The following is a 20728-nucleotide window of genomic DNA, read 5'->3' on the forward strand; positions in this document are numbered from 1 at the left end:
TTGTCCCTGTGCGGGGATCATACATCAACATCTACGAGTACATCCTGGTTGCATTTAATCTCCCGGCCTTCCGACATAACCAAATCTTTGTGAGCTAACTACTTCTTCGAGTTCACGACGGTGTGACTGAGCATCTCTGACCAAGCGCGCTCGTACTGGAGGCCGGCTTGACCGCGACGCCCAACTTTGCCGCAGCCGCTATTGGCCAGTGCGGGTCCCTCATGAGCGCACGGGCGAGGAAGATGACGTCGGCCTTGCCATCCTTGAGGATGCCCTCAGCCTGCTCCGGCTCGGTATCAGACCAACTGCGCCGACAGGCAGATTAGGGTAGGCCTTCTTAGCTCTTCGCGAAGGGAACCTGCATTGCAACGCTGTGAGAACAGAACGGAAGTTAAGGTTAGATACTGACCTGGTATCCTGGTCCTCCCGGGATCTTCTGGTCCGCCCAGTTACCGCCCGTGCTGCAGTCTATCAATCGACGCCGAGCTTCTCCATCTCCCGACGTAAATCTTGGTCTGCTCGATGCCCCACTGCTTCCACTGCCCATCCTCGCCCTTCTCAGGCCCCTCCGCCCAGTCGGTGGCGCTCACGCGCACGAAGAGGGGCTTGTCCCAGGCAGCGCGGACACGCGAGATGAGGCGTAGGGGGAAGCGCAGGCGGTTTCCAGAGGTTGCCCACCGTAGATGTCGGTACGCACGTTGGAGAGCGGGGAGACGAATTCATGCAACAGGTATCCGTGTGCTGCGTGGATCTCTATGAAGTCAACTGGGGGAGAGGCATACGAAGTGTGAGTGGCAGCTCGTGCCTGCGACGCGAGAAAGGCGTACATCCGATCGTCTTGCAGCGTTCCACGGCCTTGATCCACGAGTCCTCGACGTACTGGATGTGAGCTTCGTCCATCTCCTTGGGGAGGGGGAATGTATCCGCAAACTTGAGCTCGGATGGGCCGTAAACTACGAAGAATTAATTAGTCGGCCAGACTTGGCATTGATGATAGTGCGTCCGGGTGACCTTTGTTAGGCCAGCCACCCTCTTTTCAGAGGCAACCCAGCTATGACCGAGCGAGCCCAAGGAGCTGGGTCGAAGCCTTTCTCCCGCATGTGAGAGTTGAACACCGATGAGTGTGCCGTGCGCATGGGCGAAGTTGACGATGCGCTTGAGCGGCTCAATTTGTCCGTCCTCCCACAGGCCCTGGATTAGGAGGTATGCCGTGAGTGGCGTATGGGTGAAGAGCTTGGGTAACTTACAGCGTCCTCCGGAGAGATACGACCTTCGGGAACGACGGACGTCGCCTCCATGCAGATGGCGCCGGCACCACGAGTTGCAAAGCCCTGCAGCTCTTAGTGTGTGTAGACACCGAATTTACACTCAGTCACCTACGCGATGTGCACAAGGTGCCAGTCGGTCGCATAGCCATCTTTCGAACTGTACTGGCACATGGGGGACTACAGACGAACATGGCTCAGTAGTATTCAAAGAACTGAGTCAGCGGCGTGTACTTACGACGAATATCCTGTTCTTGAACGACACTCCCCTGATAGTCAAGGGTGGAAGAGAAGAGGCAGCTGTGCATTCTGCGGATAGACACTCTGGTGCGAACGGACATCGCGTCAATTGTGTGACACACAGCCGGTTTTATATCTACCTCTGGATAGGCAGTGCCAATGGTTGGCTTATTGAGAGGATAGAATTGGTCCGCTCCGGGGGCAACTTGATAGGCTGGCATGTTGGGAGAACTGGACTGCGTCAACTGTCTGGAGTTGGGGATGGAGATCGCTGGCTTCGCGTGCAACTTATAGAATCTGGGGCGGCTCAGGGTATAGCGACTTGGCGGCAAAGGGAAGGAACGAAGATGCATCTCGCGCAGCCAGGGCACTGTCCGTATCGGCTTACAAGCCTCGGCGAGACTTCGGGCAGTAGAGGGTGCGACGGCCCGCGCGCGACAGTGGCAGCTCGATCAGATCGGCATCGACGATGTCTGAGAGATTGCGTCATAGGCTCCCATCGGCGCGTCGACCGCTCGAGCATGGCAGCTCAGCACGCATGGTCCATCCTTTCGCGAGCTTCCACAGACTGGCCAAGCAAACAACGATGCCGCCTAGCGTCCACAAAGTCTTTGTCCAAGCCATCCAGAAGGCGGAGCCTGGCGTATCCGTCTCGCCGTCCTCATCACCGCCCATTCAGTCTTCCTCCGGCCAAGGATACATTGGGAAGATTGGCGCACCCTCGGACGGAGAACAATTCAACGGCGAGGCAGAATCCCTGAGAGGGATCAATACTGCCGCCCCTGGTCTCGCACCCACCCTTCTTGCGGCAGGTATCTTCGACGAGGAGACCGCAGAAAATGATAGCGAGATCGGCAAGCCGTACTTCTTGTGTGAGTACAAGCACATCGATACTCTCACCGACAATGCCGCCAAGGCCTTGGGCAAGAGACTAGCCACGGAAGTGCATGCTACAAGAGCACAATGGGGTTTGGCTTCCAGGTCCCCACGTTCTGCGGTCAAACCAAACAAGCCAATGGCTGGTTTGACTCCTGGGAGGAATGCTTCGACGCACTCGTCGGGAGCTTGTTCGATACACTCGAAGGCGGGGAGGCTATGAAGCACTCTGCAAGCAGGGTGTCGAGCTAAGGAAGCGGTAAGATATGACAGCGGACGATCGCAGCGCAACCCGCAGCGCTGAGCAGCTATATACCACAGCGTAATCCCGGCGCTCCTCGGGCCCTTGGTCATTCAGCCAGTCCTGCTTCACGGTGATCTATGGGTGAGCCAGGAATTCTGGAGACAAGTATGTTCTCTCACTGCGTGCACCAGAGCGGGAACACTGGAACAGACAAGAAGACGGGTCAACCTGTTATTTTCGATCCTTCGTCGTACTATGGCCATAACGAGGCGGAGTACGCGGTCCTATATCTGGCCAAACTGATCGCACTGACTGAATCCTGCAACTTACTGTCAGCCTAGCGATTGCGCGCATCTTCGGTGGCATACCGAAGTCGTTCTTCAAGACGTACCACGAGTACTTACCGAAATCGGAACCTGAGGACCAATACGAGCTCCGCGGCGACCTATATGAGCTGTATCATTACCTCAATCATACAGTGTTATTTGGGGTGCGTGTCATGAGGGCAAAGAAACGTCGGTGATGACGGTTAATTTTCTGCAGGGCTCCTATGCTAGCAGTGCGCAGCAGAAATTGAACCGCTTGCTAAAGGCCATTCCTTGATAGACGAGCTATTACTTAGACATTCATATCTTGACTGTATTAACAGGAAGTCTAGTGGTCAGCGTCGGTTCTGCGCTCTACTATGCATGCCACATATTACCTGAGTGCGATGCCGTTCGATGCTTCAGGCTGTGGACCAAACTTTCTAACATACATTGAGGATAACCCGTGAAAGGATTTCACAGAGATGCGAGAGTTATGCTGAAAAAAGTATGTTTGCACGAGAGAGCGAGGCGCGTCGGTTCGATGTCCAGGACCACGTCACGGTCACGGTGAGACTAAGAACACAACCCATAATTGGCAATTCGGTAGAGGCTATTGGACAACAAGCGCAAACACTATTGCCGCTTCTCAAGCTCGGTCAGCGTCGCGCTGAGCTCTTCACCCGCCTTGTTTGGTGGCGGCCACATACGATCGCTCTTCCTCTGCTGCTCCAGCGAACTTAGTCCTCACGATCTGAACGACCTGATATAGGCTTTGCTTTCGTAGCGAGCTTACAATCTCACCAAAATGAGTCAAGGTAAGGGTCCTCTGCTTTCATCCGTCCTGTGCTGAGACTGACACGCGTCCTGCTACAGAACTCGATCCCACTCAGCAGTCGTTTTATGACGAGACGGGATATGGTCTTGAAGAAGAGGAAGACGAGGAAGAGCCCGAGGATATCACACAGGAAGATTGCTGGACCGTCATCTCTAGTTTCTTCGCCCAAAAGGGTCTCGTCCGGCAGCAGCTCGACTCATTCGACGAATTTGTCCAGAATACGATGCAGGAGCTGGTGGACGAGAACGCAGACCTCATTCTCGACCAGAGTGACCAGCATACTGGACATGAAGGCGACGTCAATCGCCGGTATGAAATCAAGTTCGGGCAGATCTACTTGTCGAGGCCGACGGTCACGGAGGCGGATGGTTCGGTCGTCCCTGTGTTCCCGCAGGAGGCACGGTTGAGGAACCTGACGTACTCTGCACCGCTGTATATCGAGATGAAGAAGCGGGTGCTGATTGGGAGGGAGGACCCGACAGTCTCACGGGCGACATGATTTGGGAGCCGGAGCAGGACGACAACCCGGAGGACACGAGGAAGGTCTGGATTGGCAAGGTGCGTAGTGTAAGCCTTTGTTCTGGTATACAGACTGACAGTCAAGACTTTGTAGGTGCCCATCATGCTGCGGTCTTCCTTCTGCATTCTGTACGAACTCGCCGACTCGGAGTTGTACGACCTCAACGAATGTCCTTTCGACTCCGGAGGATACTTCATTATCAACGGCTCGGAGAAAGTCTTGATTGCGCAGGAGCGTATGGCCACGAACCATGTCTACGTATTCGCGAAAGCACAACCTTCGCCCATTAGCTTCCTTGCGGAGATCCGTAGTGCGGTAGAGCGAGGAGGGAAGACTATCAGTCAGTTCCAGGTCAAGCTCTATCACCGCAACCAGAGCGTTCGGTGAGTGCCATTGTTACAATGACGTTATGTGTGTCGCTGACCGTCACCCATTAGCTGGGGAACGTGATGAAGGCGACCATTCCTTACATCAAGGTCGACATTCCCATTTGGGTCGTCTTCCGTGCCCTTGGAGTGATCTCCGACCGAGATATCCTCGAACACATCTGCTACGACATGCAGGACGCGCAGATGCTCGAGATGCTGAAGCCGTGCATCGACGACGGCTTCGTGATCCAGGATCGCGAGGTTTGTCTGTCGGTCCTGCTGTGTTGCATGTGCGCTGACATTCCATGTAGGTCGCGCTGGACTTCATCGGCAACCGTGGCACAACTACGGGTCTCAACCGCGAGCGCCGTCTGCGGTACGCGCAGGAGATCTTGCAGAAGGAGATGTTGCCGCACGTCTCGATGGCAGAGGGTTCGGAGTCGAAGAAGGCGTACTTCTTTGGGTACATGATACACCGACTGCTCCTGGCTGCTATGGAGCGGAGAGATCTGGACGACCGTGACCACTTTGGCAAGAAGCGGCTGGACCTCGCTGGGCCCTTGCTCGCCAACCTGTTCCGCATGCTGTTCCGGAAACTTACAAAGGACGTCTACCGGTACTTGCAGAAGGTAAGCCGCGTTGTGTAGCTGGTCTATTCAGTTTTACTCACGCTAGCTGCCCATAGTGCGTCGAGACACACAAGGAGTTTAACTTGAACCTCGCTGTCAAGCATAACACGATCACAAATGGACTAAAGTACTCCCTTGCCACTGGCAATTGGGGCGACCAGAAGAAGTCTATGGCGTCGAAGGCTGGTGTGTCGCAGGTGCTGAACAGATACACCTACGCGTCCACGCTATCGCACTTGCGTCGCTGTAACACCCCGCTGGGACGAGAGGGAAAGATTGCGAAGCCTCGTCAGCTTCATAACACTCACTGGGGTATGGTCTGCCCAGCGGAGACGCCAGAAGGACAGGCTTGCGGTCTCGTCAAGAACCTCTCACTCATGTCATGTATCTCCGTCGGCTCGCTCTCTGCGCCCGTCATCGAGTTCTTGGAGGAGTGGGGTCTGGAATCGCTGGAGGAGAACGCTCACTCTGCAACGCCATGCACGAAGGTCTTCGTGAACGGTGTATGGATGGGTGTACACCGTGATCCAGGGAACCTCGTGAAGACGATCAAGAAGCTTCGCCGCAAGGACGACATTAGTCCTGAAGTCTCGGTAGTGCGCGACATCCGTGAAAGGGAGCTTCGACTCTACACGGACGCCGGCCGTGTGTGCCGCCCGCTGTTCATCGTGGAGAATCAGCAGCTGCTCCTCACGAAGAAGCACATACAATGGATCAACAACGGAAAGGACGCCGACGACGCCGATTTCAAGTGGGATTCGCTCGTGAAGAGTGGAGTGATTGAGCTCCTTGATGCCGAGGAAGAGGAAACTGTCATGATCTGCATGACCCCAGATGATCTGGAGAACTCCAGGTTGCAGTCGCACGGTGTCGACCCTCACGCTAATGATGGCGAGTTTGACCCTGCGGCTCGGCTGAAGGCGTCGACGAACATTCACACCTGGACACATTGCGAGATCCACCCTAGTATGATCCTTGGTGTGTGCGCTAGTATTATTCCTTTCCCTGATCACAACCAAGTACGTTTCATGGTAAATGGTCCTATATGTGAAATTGACATCCCTTCTAGTCTCCTCGTAACACTTACCAATCTGCTATGGGTAAGCAAGCCATGGGTATCCATCTCACCAACTTCCTGGTCCGTATGGACACGATGGCGAACATCCTGTATTACCCTCAAAAGCCCCTTGCCACCACGCGTTCCATGGAGTATCTGCGATTCCGAGAACTCCCCGCTGGCCAGAACGCTATTGTGGCCATTCTGTGCTACAGTGGTTACAACCAGGAAGACTCCGTCATCATGAACCAGAGCTCCGTCGACCGAGGTTTATTCCGCAGTATGTACTACCGGAGCTACATGGACCTCGAGAAGAAGAGTGGGATTCAGCAGCTTGAGGAGTTCGAGAAGCCCACGCGAGACACCACCCTCCGTATGAAGCACGGTACCTACGACAAACTCGAGGACGACGGTCTTATCGCGCCTGGCACCGGTGTCAATGGCGAGGACATCATCATCGGCAAGACTGCCCCTATCCCTCCAGATAGTGAAGAGCTCGGACAGCGGACGCGGAACCATACAAGACGGGATGTGTCGACACCGCTCAAAGCACGGAGAGTGGCATTATTGACCAAGTGCTGATCACAACGAACGCAGAGGGGCAGAAGTTCGTCAAGATTCGTGTCCGCTCCACGCGTATTCCGCAGATTGGCGACAAGTTTGCGTCTCGACACGGTCAAAAGGGTACCATCGGTATCACGTACCGCCAGGAGGACATGCCGTTCACCGCTGAAGGTATAACGCCTGATATCGTCATCAACCCCCATGCTATCCCGTCGCGTATGACAATCGGACATTTGGTCGAGTGTTTGCTCTCAAAGGTTGCCACACTTATCGGAAACGAAGGCGATGCGACGCCCTTCACCGATCTGACCGTCGAGTCCGTCTCCCAATTCTTGCGGCAGAGGGGCTATCAGTCGCGTGGTCTGGAGGTGATGTATCACGGACATACCGGTCGCAAACTGCAGGCCCAAGTCTACCTCGGGCCCACGTATTACCAGCGTCTCAAGCACATGGTCGACGACAAGATCCACTCTCGTGCTAGAGGACCGGTACAGATCCTCACAAGGCAGCCCGTCGAGGGTCGTAGTCGTGACGGTGGCCTGCGGTTCGGAGAGATGGAACGTGATTGTATGATCTCGCATGGCGTCGCAGCGTTCCTCAAGGAACGTCTGTTCGAAGCGAGCGATGCCTACAGGCTACATGTTTGCGATATATGCGGTCTCACCGCCATCGCTAACCTCGTGAGTCACTCCAGGTATCCAGTCTGATCCCTGCATTTCGCTGACCTTTTGTGCAGAAAAAGCAAACCTTCGAGTGTCGGTCATGTAAGAACAAGACAGCGTGTTCGCAATTGTACATTCCTTACGCAGCCAAGTTGCTGTTCCAGGTATGTCCTTATGTCTCGAAATACGTCTTGGGCTTATGAGTCGCATCAGGAATTGCAAAGCATGAACATTGCTGCTCGCTTGTACACCGTGTCCACAGGACGCATCAGGGACTAGGTTGCTCAGTGCTCGTGGACACTCCTCGCTTTCGTTCTAGAGCTATCTTGCATGCATGTATACTACAGATGTCGTATAATTTAACGAATGTTGTTGAGACACTACATAGAATCAATCGTCCTTCATTAGGCCCTCCCGTTCATGAGCGTCTCCTTCACGCTCCAGGCCTCGTCGCTTTTTCGCGTTCAGCTCATCGTCGTCTGCATCATCGTCTCCGATGTCAAATACGACGGCGTCCTCAGCCATGGAACCACCCGCACGCCCGACGAGGGTCGCTGTATCATCATCGTTGTCCGGGATGTGCATGTGACCGCCTTCGCGGTGCTCGAGGGCCTCGAGATCATAGTCCTCTGCGTCTTCTGGATCTTGTGCGAGCTCGTCGAACATGGCTAGCGTGGATATCCTTACACGGTCAGCCGGGACTCATGAGTGCAGAGGAAGGCGACTTATCTGCTGTTGTTGGGCGACGGCCTCCACAAGTACGCAATTGCAACGAAGTCGAGGAGGTACAGCAGCGCGAGCCATCCGTCAAGTAGCCACCACTGTACCCTCCAGGACCTTGCGCCGTAATCTGGGACCATGGTCAAATGTACCCTATCTGTCCAATAGAAGAAGCATACCTTCTGCGAGGCGTCCGGAGAATGTCAGCGAAGAGACGACGAAGAATATGGCGATAACTAAGACAGTCAGCAACAAGATACGATGCAACGTCTTGAACATGTAGAGCTTGTAATGTTGCTTCCGAGACGCGAGTTGTGCGATCGTCGCTGTTGAACGCGACATCAAGTCGTGACTAGTGTGCGTGAAGCTGGCTGTGCTTACTATTCAGCGCATACAGAATCCACAGCAGGAAGCCGCTAAGCGTGAACGCTAATGGCACGACGAACAGAAGCAGCACAAGAGCTGAAGTTGACTCCAGCTCGAGTTCTACGATGCCGACGGCGTACAGGACTGTGGGCCTGTGGCATCAGTGAGACATCTTGACACGAAGGCGATGCACCCTACCGCCAAAGATGAAGTGTGCCACCGCGAGTGCTTGGCATTTGATCATGGTCTTGCCCAAAGACTCTCTTACCACGCTCAGGCCCAGAGATACTATTAGCAGCAGGAAGAACGACAGGGCGTTGCGACCGGCATCCAGGATGGCCACGACAATTAGGAATACGGTTGACGGTGTGCCCCTCCCGTGGGCATTCAGATAGCGGTAGTATGCTGTGGAAGTCAGGAACCGTGCATAATGGAAAGTGGAAGTATGGCACCCCAGTTGGCGACCATTTCGATAATGAGGAAGCCCAGCAAGCTAGACAAGTAATACTGAGAGAGTGGTCAATGCAAATGTCTGGCTAATTGTGCCTTAATGCCTTACCTGAATGGGAAGCAAGTCTTGCAGATTCCTGTAACAGAGCCAACCCCAGCCGACAGCCACAACAGTATACACGAGGAACATAATAAAGTAGAACTGAACGAATGCTTTGTTCAGAGTGACGAGATAAATACAACACCCGGTCAGCACTCACGTTGACTTTGGATAGTCGGTGGCAGGCAGACGGCCGTCGAAGGTGTTGCGGAAGAATACGGTGCCAGTGTAGGTGGGGTGGTAGGGAACGTCGGCGCCGGCTTGCCGGGCAGAACTTGGCATGACAGACACAGGAACAATAGCTGAGAGCACGATCAGGACAGGCTACGTACGCAGTAGTGATCACATACCGACACAATAATATCCTATCTTTCGTACTTGGTACTGGATGGGTTGCTGGTACAGCAGGATTCCGGAAGGACTCGGGTTTAGCGCGTCCCGCTCGTCGAGTAGCTGAATATCACGCCGCCACGGAGTAGTATAGTTGCTCGCGGAGGTGCCGGATTGCCCGAAGGGTCATTCCAGAGGCTGCCGGACGAGGCATCTGAAGAGGCAGGAAGGGAGGACGATCCGCCCTGGAAGCTAACCCTCGCGGACCAGAACTGGTTTCATTGACCGACTTTCCCGTCGGCAGGTCAAGAATGAATCGACCCAATTGTGAGTTTTCACAAAGACCGCCTTTGACAGCATCGGACGTGCAAACGTAGGTCTTCTGCTATGTTGTGTGGTCAGCATGTGTAGCGAAGCGCGCGGGGCCACCGTGCACTCACAGGCCGGTCCGTCTCAGGGGACGTCACCTTCCCGAGGTATGCCATGTCTCCCCATTCGTATACGACCATGGCCAGCTGGCCTTGTGCGCTGCTATCGAAGGTTACTGCAGGACTACTGTAAGCATAGGTTTGAGTGCGGTAGTACGTGCGTACGACATACCATTGATGAATGTCTTCTGGTTTGCCCACATTCCCGAGCATATTTGCCGGTCATAGTCCTTGTCGGATACCGGTACTTCATATGCAGCCGTCGAAAGAATCAATAATGAAGAAAATACGAATGAAAGCCATGACGAGAGCATCGCGGGAGAGTGAGGGAACGCGACTTGTTGACGGGTGTTTCCAAGCGCGAGTCTTTGCCTGTGTCCGTCTGAGGCATCACTCCCACCGTACCCTGTCGCAACTACTGCGCAGCCACGGCCCATCTACGCGTCTCACTCACTCCTGGACTGCTTCTAACAGCCACGACCGATACGCGCCGCCGCCCTCATGCTCGGCGACGATGAAGACGTCTTCGACAGCGTAACCTGGGAGTCCCCAGCCGAACCGTCCAATGACGTCGGCTATGCTGCACCTTCTGGGCCAGGATACAGGCAGAGCACATCAGAAAGCGACGAGGGGCGCAGCCCGCACGATCCGAAGTGGGAAGGGTACCTCATAACAAGTGTGAAGGACCCAGTAAAGGAGCTCGCAGAGACGAAGGATGCCTATGTCTCGTATTTGGTCTCTGCGAAGGTATGTGCCGACCTCCTGTGCCTGCGGACTCGTCTTCATGCCTGTGGTCAGACCAACCTCTCGATATTCTCTACGCCCAATCCTTCCTCCCGCCGGCGATTCCAGGACTTCGTTTTCTTGCGTGATCATCTGGCAAAGGACTTCCCTGCATGCGTAGTGCCGCCACTACCTGGCAAACATAGACTTGGTACGTGTTCTTGTCCCACATGCACCTAATATCTCATGCCTTCATCCAGAGTATGTCACCGGAGACAGATTCAGCCCAGAGTTTATGGAGCGACGCCGTTCCGAGTGTGTACATCCCCTAGGTCCTCGCGTGAGATTGACTTACGTTCCATGCAGTCTCCACCGGTTCTTGCAGCGCTTGGCGCGGCATCCAACTCTGCAAAGGAGCACTTTGCTGCGTGCCTTCTTTGAGTCGACGGAATGGGTCAGCACGATCCCTTTGTGTCGGCTACCACTATGCATTGACTCTTCCCTCTAGCATGTCATCATGCACCAGCATGTCGCTCACCCGCCAGGGCCAGAATCCTCTACAGGTGTCATCGACAGTATATCCGACACGCTTCTCAACGCGTTCTCGCGCGTACGCAAGCCCGACGAGCGGTTCCTCTCCATGCGCGAGTCGGTCGACAAGTTTGAGGAAGGCATCACCGTCTCGGAGCGCCTCTGGACGCGTGTGCGCAACCGGACGAACGGTGAGTATGAGTCCTACCCGCCCTCCGTTGCCCGTGTGCGAATATCTGAGGCTGAAAGAGACGGCGGGGTGGACCCCGGCGAAGATCTAACGGGAGACTACCACGACCTCGCTGTGGCCGTGCAAGGCCTGGGGTTCCTCGAATCGGGCATCACGGATCAGCTGAACCATTTCTCGAACACGCTGTTGGAGTTCTCTGCGTTGGTGCGGCACACGGTGAGACTGGTCATGCACATTGCCATCCCTGCATTTTGACCTCCGTGCTTCCAGACACATACAACAACCGACCCATTCCTGATCCACCTCCACTCTCTCTTGTCTTACTCCCATGCCAACCGAGCAGTGCTCAAGCTTCGCGACCAGAAGCAGATGGACTTCGAGGAGCTTTCAGACTACCTCTCTGGTGTCACTGCCGAGCGTGATAGGCTTGCAGCCGTGATCAGTGGTCATGCAGGTAGCACTGGTCTCGGTCTTAGTGCCTACCTCAAGGATCGGGTGGATGCACTACGAGGCGCTGATGACGACAGGAGCCGTGTGGAGAAGGCGCGCAAACTGGACACGAAGATCAAGGAGGTATGTGCTCGCCATTAGTTCTGCGGAGTTCGTCCGTAGGAATCTCAATTTCCGTCCATGACGTAGCTTCAAGATGCAGTCGCTACTGCACACGAGACGTCAGACGCGTTCAGCGAAGAGGTTCTGAGAGAGCAGTCGGTCTTCCAGTACTCCAAGGAAGCCGAGATGAAGGAGATGTTGGGCAACCTCGCGGACGGGCAAATAGAGTTTTATAAGGCAGTGAGTCTTCTGCCATTTACTCGCCGGCCTTGCTGTCTTACCTTGAATCCAGGCGATGGAAGAATGGGATCGGATCATACCCATCATACAGCGCATTCGGGTGGATGTCTGAATGTAGTTGACGTCAGATCTTGTTGGGAAGAGTTCAGATGTAGCTTGCTTTCTAGTGTATTCATAGTGTGACGGACGAACTCTCCGTATTGCAATTATTCTTTAATCTCATTCATTGCATTCATTCATATGTTCGTGTGCACATTTGCCATTGGCTGCTTCATGAACACGGCATGGGCAACTCCGCTGTCGCTGCTGAAAATGGTGCGACGGAGCGCGTGAACGCCCAGTACCAGGACGGTATACGCGGCCCCAGAATCACTGGGACGCGTAGTCTGAAGGAGAGCATGTTGTTCATAACGCACGGCCCTTCCCTTTCGACGGTGCTTCCTCACAAGATAACAGCTTGAGTTTCTCCTCACTCTCCTGCACCGCGAGAGCCAGCTGGTGCGCCACAGAGACGACATGTCAGGGTCCACGCTACACATGACTGAAAGTGAGCGGCTCACATTGATAATTCCGGTCTCGACCACCCGAAGCATGTGTAGTTCTGCTTTGTCCGACGCACCCGCGGTGGCGTGTTCCTCGGCCGCAGGAATCCAGGGCGGTGGATCCTGGCGGAGCATTCAGCATATAGTCAGCATTCAGACACCCACCAATGACGCATGGAAAGCCATACATTGTCGGTCGACGCGGCCGGTGCCCTGTCGTCTTGGAGTTCAATAACAATCGCAAAGGACAGATCGTCTGAGAAGTCGCGGTGAGAATTCGCGGCTAGGTCTTGGGGCTGACGTCTTACCGCCGCTCTCGATCTGCCCTAGCTGCGCTTCTATCATGCGAGTTTGACGAGGAAGGAACGGAAGTACTGTCCTAGGGAACGAGGCGTAATCGCCTCGTCCACACTGCAAAAGGGGAGACGAAATTGAGTGTAGGGGACTGTGCATTCTGTGCACCCTACGGACCTGGTGTCTCTGTTGTACGCCTCAACTTTGATCAGGCTGTGGAGGGCAAAGATGAAACGTTCGAGGGCAACCTCATCCTTGTTTTTGATAACGACCACTACCTTGTCGAGGGCGCCCTGAGGAAGGCCAGTTGCCAGGAGTATAAGAAATGAGGTAGACGTCATACCAGCACCAGCTCGTCTTCTACGGCCTTGACAGCTCCGGAAATGTATTCATTGAGAGCAGGATGGCGAGACTGGAAGGCCACTGTATCGTATTTCTTCCTCCGCACGAAGAGGTCTACGGGGTAGACTTGGCGGACATAAAGGATGGTGTGTATCGCCACCTCAACTGCAGACAAAGATGAGCGGTTGAACAACCAGATATAAACTCGTGAACTGACTGAATTCGCTGATCCCGCGAACTGCCTCTGAGGAAAGACTTAGCTCAAGCGGAGTGAACGAAGAATCTAGATCTCTTACGGTTGAACGTCAATGGTGCTTCGCTATCCATCCCCCATGTATTCTTTCGCCTGGACCGGCGAAAGACGAGGGAGTCTGAGTACCTATGTAGTCGCGTCCACTCCGAGACCTTGTCCGCCACTCCAGTGGCACGGATAAGTACTGCAACGTGATCGAGCGCGGCGGGCGAGACGCGACGCGACGCGCGAGATCTGAGATCTGAAGGACTCCACCCACATGACATCATGCTGTATTAGCAGGAGAAGACTGAGGGGGACGTGCGCCCACCATCCTACGCGTCGCTCTCCCCAGCTTGACTCCGGACATGATGATGTCCTTCACCGACTACGCCTTTGGACCAACGCAAGCCCACAGCGCCAGCGACGACGACCATGAAGCAGGGCCATCCAATTTCAACACAGGCATAAAGCGTGGTTCAAGAGGTGCGCCCTCTTCTTCCCGGGCGATCTATGCACCGTAGCGACATTGACCCACATTCAATAGCATGTGACAGATGCCGCAAGCTCAAGAGTAAGTGTGAGCCGAGTGAAGGCGACAAGTGCAAGAACTGCGTCTCCGCAGGTACAGCATGTACATACCAGGGTGAGTTCCACTCTCCACCAGATATTCTCGACAGATCGGCTAAGCGGGCTGACATGTGGTGTAGGCCCCAGCTTCAAACGTGGCCCACCAAAGGGCTACATCCATGCTATCGAACAGCGCTGGCACCAGGTCGAGTGTATCCTCGGTAGCATCATGGCCGCTCCCCAGGCCGAGGGTATCGTATCGGAGCTGCGTGGCGACCCAATGGCCCGAACGATCCTGGACCGCGTAGAGTCAGGCCCCTACGGCCCTCACAACCGCGGTCAGCAATCCGCAACCAACTCTGAAAACTTCTACGCGACCATCATGGGCACTACGGAGAGCCCCGCCCGTGAAGATCGTCGCGTACGTAGACAGTCACGAATGACGCGTGAGATAGTCTCTATAGAAGGTGCCGTGGATTTCAAAGCCAAACTACGCTGTCCTCTGATAGCTGTGCCCACTTAAGACTCAAGCATTCTTGCAACACCTACCCCAGATTGGCAGGAAGGGCTTATACGCCGCCTTGCCGGCAGTGCCGTGCAACAGTACGCATCGCGGTCCCCACCATCGGCTGCTGCGAGTAGGAGTCCCATCTCCGACTCGTCATCGTCTCATCACGGCCAGGAGGAGCCAAGAACTAGACGGCGACTGGAGGGACATATGTTCCCGAAGACACATCGGCGCAGCAACGTCTGGGTGATCCGTACTCCAATTCAGGTACTGACTTTTCAAACTGGGACGAAGTCGACGACACAGTCGACTCTTTTGGACACCTTGCCCTCGACGATACGAAGGAGGTATGGTTGTACTATTGTCCATGCATATATATCCTTATCCGGTTCGTACCTACTTAGATCCGTTACCATGGACATGCTTCTGGTCTTCCGCTACTTGCTCGAAGTGACCACCCGAGTGGCGCAAACAAAGATGATGGCTTTTGGTGCGTACTCAGGTTATTGCTGTTACGGTCACTCCGGTCTCATTCTCCTGTGTCGTCGTCAACAGGAAATTTCCGCCCATCAAACAAGAAGATGCCCCAGATAAATTAGACGACTATAAGGAGGCAGACTCGCACGTCCAACTCCCGCCTCTAGAGGTACAGCGACACCTTGTTGATCTGTACTTCGCGTGGGTACATCCGTTCTTTCCGGTCATCCACAAGCAGCACTTTCTCGCAGATTTTCCATTGTACGTATTCTATTAGATTCCGTCGTGCGAATACCTCACCATACCTTCCTCCCTTGTCAGAAGAGACGGGTACGATTCTTCCATTTCGTTGGCAGGTAATGGCTTACAGCTGTGCCAGTGAATCCCCGGATGACGATCCGGCTCACCACTCAACACAGAAAGTCAACAAGCTCTTACTGTTGGCGATGTTCTCAAATGCAGCTCGGTACGGAACGGAGGCCCTCTGGAACTCGATAGGCGAGAACAGATCAAACGCTGGCGCGAAGTGGGCTGCGGGCGCTAGGGAAATTATCAGTGAGTGTGTTACCGTCGTATGGCGCGAAGCTGTGCAATCCTCCTGCTTTCTGCGAAGACTTACTCACGCGCCTGTCGCATCCAGACAGTGTGTTTCAATGCAGTCGACCGTCAACTGTCCAGGCACTTCTGTTGATCGGCATTCGAGAGTTTGGTCTCGGTCAGTAACGTATCATAGCCCCATGGGCAACCAGTACTGAACTCAGGATACAGGTTCCATGGAACAGGGGTGGTTGCTCACAGGTATGCCAATCAGTTTTCTGCACGTCTGTGCTTATTTGACCTCCACAGGCATGGCCTTGCGTATGGTAGGCTGAGCAGCACTTCCGCTTGTGGCCTGGCGCTGACCCGAAACGAGGCTAGGCCGTGGACCTAGGTTTGAACCGTAACTCAGATAAGTGGATATACAAGGGCAAAGATCTATTCAGCCCGGTAGAGAAGCAAATTCGAAAACAGATCTGGTGGTCTGCCTGCGTCACCGATAAGTTAGTCTCACTGCACCGCTAGGGGGAAGATGGCCGGCTCATGAGCTTTGTTGGCCAGGCTTTCGGCAATGTGGATGGGTAGGCACAGTGCTTTCCATAGCAGAAATGATTTCTTCACATTTTGTGTTTAGGTAGGCCTGTAACCTTCCGAGCCAATGACTACACGACGTTATTGCCGGAAGTTCACCCGGTGTGTGACGCACACTTTCGCGTTTGGAGGGCGCTGATCTGACTGCCTCGGCTTTAGGAAGATGCGTACGAAGTGTGGCAACCGAGTCCTCCGAATGCATTCGGACCAAGATTCTCTCCGCGTCCCGCCATGACTATGAGGTCTTTCCACACTCAGTGCGAGCTCTGTGAGTCACCATAATCTGATTCGTTACACTAGTCTCTGAAATACAATTGAACATTAAGCTGTCATCATCACGGATATCATGAACCAGATCTATCCGGTCAGTACTACACCGGAGAGCCTGCCGCGTCGCCAGCTTCTGCAGCGACTCGAAGAGAGGTTGCACAAGTGGCAGATCAACTTGCCCGAAGAACTCCGCTATTTGGCAGTAGCACACTCAGAGACGCCATTGCCGCATATCCTCGTCTTGCACATCGAGTATTACGCCGCGGTCCTTCTGCTTCACCGTGCCTTGTGAGTTTAAGTCGCCGGAACAATGTGTTGTTCTCGCTAACCTGACCTTGTACTTGATGCAGCATTCCGCACGCCAACGGGTGAGCGAGGTTGTCAGGATGCCGCTAGCGTGTCTGCTGACCTTTAACTCCTCGTAGCCGGCCAGATGATAATGCAGAAGGGCTGCATGGAGATCCGGTTCCCATGAAATCCTTGGACATATGCCAGAGCGCGGCATCACAGATCAGTACAATTGGTACGCGTTCTCCCTTCGAAGTTGTTGTCTTCGTCTGATTCTTGGCGACAGCTACGTTGTTCGACGAAAAGTACGGCTTGTCACGTGCGCCACCCTTCTTGACTATCTACCTACAGAGTGCAGGGTTCGTGCATCATTTTGTACTCGAAAGGACTTGAGCTAACCGATGCGCCCTCAGAATCATGCATGTTATCACACGTGAGTATCATGTATGAACTGAAGACCTAGAAATGTGGCTCACAGCTCTGCTCACAGTGAGCAGACGTCCGAGCCCGGGGCACCCTCAGGCTTCGCAAGGACTCAAACAATCCATCAATGCACTGGGTCGCCTAGGAGTGAGTATTACGGCTTTCTGGGACTGTAATGTAGCTCATCGGATTACAGAGTGTCTGGCCTAGCGCAGAGCGCGTCCGCGTACTTCTCGAAGGAGCAGTAGGACTTGCCACAGATCCTGCAGCTCCGGGTGATCATCGCGGCCACAGGCCAAAACGATCATTGGAGCAGGCTTTGGGAGAAGACATGAATTCTGACGTGTATGGGCGCCATACTGCAACGTCCTACACTGCACCCGATATGACGCCTAATCGGTCGGTCTATGACGAAGATGCCAATACCAGGGCCATGCTGCATTCACTAGGGCTCGAGTTGCCCACGATTGACCCTACCGTGTCAACCTTCCTCCCACCATACCAGTATTGGCCTCGGCAAACGTATGATGCCGTGGGGCACAGCGGCTTCATGGATGCTTCGGCCGCAGGACCACTACCTGCGCCCTCTGTGGGCGAGTCAAGCCTATCCGCGGCGCCTTTCACATTCAATCAGAATGACCTTGCGCCACAATTTGTGCAAGGCGTGCACTACCCCGTCCTCGACCCCTCGAATCTCTTCCCAGTCAACCTGGATCCGGGTATGCTACCGGATCAACGGCACCAAGGCCGTTGACCGTCCAGCTCCCCCTTCGTCGATTTACGTTAAAGCCATCTAGTAATATGCGCTTGGGGAGCTAGATGTCTGCAGTGCCGGTCTCCATCATGATGTCGTTTCCTTGCCGCTGTCGTAGACTCAGTTGTATGATCATCTATGGACTTTGTTTGTACTCTTACTTCCAGTACGCCTATAATTGTATCGATGTATGTCGTGAGATTACATTACAATGCTTGGTGACAGTGACTGAGCCCCAACGATAGAATCCGGAGTTGAAGTTGAACATCGAGTCGCGACGATAGCATTTGACGAAAACAAGGCGAGCTGGACTGGTCTATACAATGGGCATATATATCGATTACCGATTCACGGCGGTAGCCTCTTGGGCTTGTCGTTTCGCTCGGCGACGTGCGCGCCATCGTGGACCCATATAGTAAGTGAAGAGCATGATAGGTGAGAGGACCACACAGATCCCTGAGAGGAGAACATATGTCCACCCGTCCCTAGACGGTTGAGCATGATGTCGATGACAGAGACAAGTGCCGCTCCAGGGAGCACCGCACAAGATTATTCTGTGGTGCGACCGTCAATGCATGAACAGAACAGTTCAACTCAGAGGCTACGTACGCAAGCTGTCACGGATGCCTCTGGCCAGGTGCGAGGTCGACGATGATGGTCTGCGTTACATTCATCGTCGCCACCAAGCATACCCACTATGAAGCAGTGATGAGCGTCTTGTCAATCAGACGCCAAACAGCGTTTACTTACAGACAATCTGAACGATCAAGGGGCCGGCGATGTTGACCTTGGCATCTAGAAGCCAACCGTACACTAGCACATCACCACGAACAAGCCCAAGTAGAGGGGCATGAGCCGCAGGCGCGCTTTCTCGATAGGGAAGTGTTCCTCTTTCGTCACCTCTTCTGGGCTAAGCTTCTTCTCTGGGTCCGTCTCCTTTTCAGACGCTGCGATCATCTGGTCCTTCACGCGCCTGTACTCGCGGTCGATGACCTTCCCCGTGACGATGCCGCCGATGAGCATACCCCCGCCGATCGCAAGGAAACACAGGCCGACCTCCGTCTCGGTGAGGTAAGGGTATGTGTCCTGGAACAGCGTGGAGATGCTCGTCGTGACGCCGTAGAAGACGGCGTATACGACACCGTTGAAGAAGAGCAGCAGGCTGACGTCGGGTAGGAGGAACAACCTGAACGGGTTGATGAAACCGCGTCGGAGTGGTCGTGCAGATGGATCGAGAGGAGCGCTGGACTTGCGCTTGCGACCAATGACGGGGATGAATGGTTGGTAGCCGCGCGGAGGCGGGATGCTCCCGTCGCCGACGTATGCGCGTAGCGTTTCGGGCATCAAGCTAGTGCAGCATGAAACAGGAGACGGTGAAGGCCATGTGGATGACTTACGCGAGGATGAGCAGGAAGCACAACCCAGATGATATGGCCAGGAACCAGAATATAGAGCTTTGAGAACGTCGTTCACCATTAATGTAGTCTGAGCAGAGAAGAGACATACCGCCAGCCGAGACCCTCGGCGAGTACACCGCCGAGGACGGGACCGAGGCATGGTCCAACCTTTGCATAAACGTCAGACGCATGCTCGACTGAGCGTTGTGGTAGCTTCAGGCTTACCATAGGACCGATATTCCAGATGCCATAGTACATACCACGCTCCTTGGGCTCAGCAATGTCTGCGATCACGCCAGCCCCTGGGATGCAGCAGGTAAATTCATCCAGGCAGCTGTGCCGCAGTTAAACACGCACCTAAGGCCACGGTACTTGCTGAACCTGCCGCCTGCAAACAGCGCAGGAGCATCAAAAGCCAATATGCGTTCGTGGGCATGAGGGCCATCCCGACGCAAACGAGGCATAAGATGAGCATGCATGCGTTGAACATTGGCCTTCGTCCCCAACGGTCGGCCAGGGTCCCCCAGAACATGGGAGCTGTAGCATGCAAAAATCAGTCATTTACGAGAAGTAAGGAACAATTCAGCACGGACAAACTCCCTGTACGACCATGTACACCGTGACGGTCAAGTTTATGTCTTCGATCGAGCGATTGAAAGCATTCGCGATCGTCGGGATGGCGGGGAAATATATGTTCGCAGTAAATGGACTATATACACCCTATCGTCAGGGATTTTCTGATATAGGCGCCGCACGACTCACCTAAACAGGGCTGCAAGACCCGCCACAGCGACGATGAACCACTTCTCGTCTGATGTATAGATGCTGTATGCAGGCTTCTCGGACGGTGGACGTTCGAGTTGTTCCTTGGATTTCTCCATACTATTTACAGCTGCGACGTCTACCAAAGAAAAATGATGTCAGCTCGTTCATCTGGACCAATCGGTTGTACGATATTGCTCACTCGCAGTCTCATGAGTGTCGTGATCATTAGAGCCTCTGGGTGGTTCACAGCGCTCGGGCTGCTTGGACCGTTCCTCACCGCTTGCCATGCGTTGACGGTGACAGAGAATGGTAGGGGGACAAGGACCGAGGTCTGCACCGAGGAGCCTGCTGGAGGGATCTTTATGAACCAGCGCGGCCTGCATGCCGTTCGAATTGTTCGAACCGTGATGTTCCTTTTCCGGATTTACACAGCGCCTGCATCACGACTCGATCGTTCGGAGGCCAGCACCGATGGCCGTGCCGAGCTGCCGGTGCCACCCCGTTCAGATCTGGATGCCCACAAGATCTGCTCAGTACTTG

At 54.3% G+C, this 20728-nt stretch overlaps 8 protein-coding genes across 8 annotated transcripts; 4 read left to right on the forward strand and 4 right to left on the reverse strand.

Annotated features, from left to right (window-relative positions):
* On the reverse strand, positions 1 to 1876 carry B0H18DRAFT_969983 (uncharacterized protein). Its single transcript, XM_048043657.1, is given in 13 exon segments — positions 1 to 136; positions 157 to 289; positions 316 to 341; positions 406 to 461; positions 481 to 605; positions 629 to 765; positions 828 to 953; positions 1012 to 1032; positions 1116 to 1191; positions 1248 to 1331; positions 1392 to 1445; positions 1504 to 1587; positions 1646 to 1876. The coding sequence occupies 13 exon segments, from the start codon at positions 1856 to 1858 to the stop codon at positions 99 to 101; spliced, it is 1173 nt and encodes a 390-aa protein (XP_047900387.1). The 5' UTR covers positions 1859 to 1876; the 3' UTR covers positions 1 to 98.
* A 152-nt stretch (positions 1877 to 2028) lies between these two features.
* On the forward strand, positions 2029 to 3351 carry B0H18DRAFT_969988 (fructosamine kinase PKL/CAK/FruK). The gene is made up of 5 exons (XM_048043658.1): positions 2029 to 2448; positions 2487 to 2621; positions 2817 to 2899; positions 2962 to 3115; positions 3169 to 3351. The coding sequence occupies exons 1-5, from the start codon at positions 2044 to 2046 to the stop codon at positions 3226 to 3228; spliced, it is 837 nt and encodes a 278-aa protein (XP_047900388.1). The 5' UTR covers positions 2029 to 2043; the 3' UTR covers positions 3229 to 3351.
* A 225-nt stretch (positions 3352 to 3576) lies between these two features.
* Positions 3577 to 7954, forward strand: B0H18DRAFT_969996 (DNA-directed RNA polymerase II, subunit 2). The gene is made up of 11 exons (XM_048043659.1): positions 3577 to 3748; positions 3807 to 4249; positions 4276 to 4326; positions 4382 to 4666; positions 4726 to 4917; positions 4968 to 5285; positions 5342 to 6304; positions 6355 to 6873; positions 6900 to 7586; positions 7643 to 7732; positions 7782 to 7954. The coding sequence occupies exons 1-11, from the start codon at positions 3739 to 3741 to the stop codon at positions 7845 to 7847; spliced, it is 3624 nt and encodes a 1207-aa protein (XP_047900389.1). The 5' UTR covers positions 3577 to 3738; the 3' UTR covers positions 7848 to 7954.
* B0H18DRAFT_969998 (protein PTM1) lies at positions 7955 to 10327 on the reverse strand. The gene is made up of 13 exons (XM_048043660.1): positions 10135 to 10327; positions 9975 to 10078; positions 9825 to 9919; positions 9742 to 9792; positions 9555 to 9691; positions 9396 to 9506; positions 9214 to 9317; positions 9107 to 9161; positions 8853 to 9059; positions 8670 to 8798; positions 8468 to 8614; positions 8294 to 8418; positions 7955 to 8241 (listed from the first exon to the last, which is right to left on the reverse strand). Exons 1-12 carry the CDS (start codon positions 10274 to 10276, stop codon positions 8294 to 8296), a joined length of 1407 nt encoding a protein of 468 aa, XP_047900390.1. The 5' UTR covers positions 10277 to 10327; the 3' UTR covers positions 7955 to 8241.
* Positions 10328 to 10331: 4 nt separating this feature from the next.
* On the forward strand, positions 10332 to 12408 carry B0H18DRAFT_970001 (uncharacterized protein). Its single transcript, XM_048043661.1, has 9 exons — positions 10332 to 10709; positions 10761 to 10896; positions 10946 to 11000; positions 11052 to 11139; positions 11194 to 11407; positions 11468 to 11622; positions 11677 to 11979; positions 12046 to 12198; positions 12251 to 12408. The coding sequence occupies exons 1-9, from the start codon at positions 10464 to 10466 to the stop codon at positions 12308 to 12310; spliced, it is 1410 nt and encodes a 469-aa protein (XP_047900391.1). The 5' UTR covers positions 10332 to 10463; the 3' UTR covers positions 12311 to 12408.
* B0H18DRAFT_970008 (DNA-binding protein) lies at positions 12409 to 13809 on the reverse strand. The gene is made up of 9 exons (XM_048043662.1): positions 13673 to 13809; positions 13594 to 13620; positions 13378 to 13541; positions 13212 to 13327; positions 13097 to 13151; positions 13042 to 13066; positions 12929 to 12996; positions 12759 to 12863; positions 12409 to 12693 (listed from the first exon to the last, which is right to left on the reverse strand). The coding sequence occupies exons 1-9, from the start codon at positions 13701 to 13703 to the stop codon at positions 12604 to 12606; spliced, it is 681 nt and encodes a 226-aa protein (XP_047900392.1). The 5' UTR covers positions 13704 to 13809; the 3' UTR covers positions 12409 to 12603.
* A 173-nt stretch (positions 13810 to 13982) lies between these two features.
* B0H18DRAFT_1113162 (fungal-specific transcription factor domain-containing protein) lies at positions 13983 to 18026 on the forward strand (the record flags this gene model as incomplete). The annotated part of the gene is made up of 21 exons (XM_048032904.1): positions 13983 to 14094; positions 14319 to 14599; positions 14923 to 15033; positions 15091 to 15176; positions 15242 to 15424; positions 15485 to 15493; positions 15543 to 15718; positions 15804 to 15878; positions 15932 to 15961; positions 16010 to 16026; positions 16082 to 16203; positions 16262 to 16281; positions 16335 to 16393; positions 16451 to 16559; positions 16618 to 16849; positions 16912 to 16929; positions 16987 to 17084; positions 17136 to 17208; positions 17263 to 17282; positions 17340 to 17419; positions 17469 to 18026. 21 exons carry the CDS (start codon positions 13983 to 13985, stop codon positions 18024 to 18026), a joined length of 2469 nt encoding a protein of 822 aa, XP_047900393.1.
* Positions 18027 to 18381: 355 nt separating this feature from the next.
* On the reverse strand, positions 18382 to 20595 carry B0H18DRAFT_1151526 (major facilitator superfamily domain-containing protein). The gene is made up of 10 exons (XM_048035731.1): positions 20392 to 20595; positions 20186 to 20324; positions 20017 to 20132; positions 19781 to 19960; positions 19649 to 19725; positions 19533 to 19591; positions 19424 to 19480; positions 18781 to 19374; positions 18636 to 18721; positions 18382 to 18580 (listed from the first exon to the last, which is right to left on the reverse strand). The coding sequence occupies exons 2-8, from the start codon at positions 20302 to 20304 to the stop codon at positions 18840 to 18842; spliced, it is 1143 nt and encodes a 380-aa protein (XP_047900394.1). The 5' UTR covers positions 20305 to 20324; positions 20392 to 20595; the 3' UTR covers positions 18382 to 18580; positions 18636 to 18721; positions 18781 to 18839.
* Between the last annotated feature and the right edge of the window lie 133 nt (positions 20596 to 20728).

The sequence above is a fragment of the Fomitopsis serialis genome (genome assembly GCF_022376445.1).
Source record: "Fomitopsis serialis strain Sig1Antser10 chromosome Unknown B0H18scaffold_2, whole genome shotgun sequence".
NCBI lineage: Eukaryota > Fungi > Basidiomycota > Agaricomycetes > Polyporales > Fomitopsidaceae > Fomitopsis > Fomitopsis serialis.

What these genes read in the sequence shown, in the direction of transcription:
- B0H18DRAFT_969996 (XM_048043659.1), top strand. An exon ending in GGAAGGTCTGGATTGGCAAG is followed by an intron (nt 4,327 to 4,381) that starts GTGCGTAGTGTA and finishes AAGACTTTGTAG; the next exon opens with GTGCCCATCATGCTGCGGTC. An exon ending in CAGCCAAGTTGCTGTTCCAG is followed by an intron (nt 7,733 to 7,781) that starts GTATGTCCTTAT and finishes GAGTCGCATCAG; the next exon opens with GAATTGCAAAGCATGAACAT.
- B0H18DRAFT_970001 (XM_048043661.1), top strand. Translation starts at nt 10,464, where the DNA reads ATGCTCGGCGACGATGAAGACGTCTTCGACAGCGTAACCTGGGAGTCC. An exon ending in TCTTTGAGTCGACGGAATGG is followed by an intron (nt 11,140 to 11,193) that starts GTCAGCACGATC and finishes TCTTCCCTCTAG; the next exon opens with CATGTCATCATGCACCAGCA. An exon ending in AAATAGAGTTTTATAAGGCA is followed by an intron (nt 12,199 to 12,250) that starts GTGAGTCTTCTG and finishes CCTTGAATCCAG; the next exon opens with GCGATGGAAGAATGGGATCG.
- B0H18DRAFT_969998 (XM_048043660.1), bottom strand. Translation starts at nt 10,276, where the DNA reads ATGCTCTCGTCATGGCTTTCATTCGTATTTTCTTCATTATTGATTCTT. An exon ending in GATAGGATATTATTGTGTCG is followed by an intron (nt 9,507 to 9,554) that starts GTATGTGATCAC and finishes TCGTGCTCTCAG; the next exon opens with CTATTGTTCCTGTGTCTGTC. An exon ending in GATTCTGTATGCGCTGAATA is followed by an intron (nt 8,615 to 8,669) that starts GTAAGCACAGCC and finishes CGCGTTCAACAG; the next exon opens with CGACGATCGCACAACTCGCG.
- B0H18DRAFT_970008 (XM_048043662.1), bottom strand. Translation starts at nt 13,703, where the DNA reads ATGGATAGCGAAGCACCATTGACGTTCAACC. An exon ending in ATCGAGAGCGGCGGTAAGAC is followed by an intron (nt 12,997 to 13,041) that starts GTCAGCCCCAAG and finishes GCGACTTCTCAG; the next exon opens with ACGATCTGTCCTTTGCGATT. An exon ending in TCGAGACCGGAATTATCAAT is followed by an intron (nt 12,694 to 12,758) that starts GTGAGCCGCTCA and finishes GTGGCGCACCAG; the next exon opens with CTGGCTCTCGCGGTGCAGGA.
- B0H18DRAFT_1151526 (XM_048035731.1), bottom strand. Translation starts at nt 20,304, where the DNA reads ATGGAGAAATCCAAGGAACAACTCGAACGTCCACCGTCCGAGAAGCCT. An exon ending in GCCGAGGGTCTCGGCTGGCG is followed by an intron (nt 19,481 to 19,532) that starts GTATGTCTCTTC and finishes ACGTTCTCAAAG; the next exon opens with CTCTATATTCTGGTTCCTGG. An exon ending in TGCTTCCTGCTCATCCTCGC is followed by an intron (nt 19,375 to 19,423) that starts GTAAGTCATCCA and finishes ATGCTGCACTAG; the next exon opens with CTTGATGCCCGAAACGCTAC.
- B0H18DRAFT_969988 (XM_048043658.1), top strand. Translation starts at nt 2,044, where the DNA reads ATGGTCCATCCTTTCGCGAGCTTCCACAGACTGGCCAAGCAAACAACG. An exon ending in TATGGCCATAACGAGGCGGA is followed by an intron (nt 2,900 to 2,961) that starts GTACGCGGTCCT and finishes ACTTACTGTCAG; the next exon opens with CCTAGCGATTGCGCGCATCT. An exon ending in ATCATACAGTGTTATTTGGG is followed by an intron (nt 3,116 to 3,168) that starts GTGCGTGTCATG and finishes AATTTTCTGCAG; the next exon opens with GGCTCCTATGCTAGCAGTGC.
- B0H18DRAFT_969983 (XM_048043657.1), bottom strand. Translation starts at nt 1,858, where the DNA reads ATGCATCTTCGTTCCTTCCCTTTGCCGCCAAGTCGCTATACCCTGAGC. An exon ending in TTGGCACTGCCTATCCAGAG is followed by an intron (nt 1,588 to 1,645) that starts GTAGATATAAAA and finishes TTCGCACCAGAG; the next exon opens with TGTCTATCCGCAGAATGCAC. An exon ending in GTATCTCTCCGGAGGACGCT is followed by an intron (nt 1,192 to 1,247) that starts GTAAGTTACCCA and finishes CTCCTAATCCAG; the next exon opens with GGCCTGTGGGAGGACGGACA.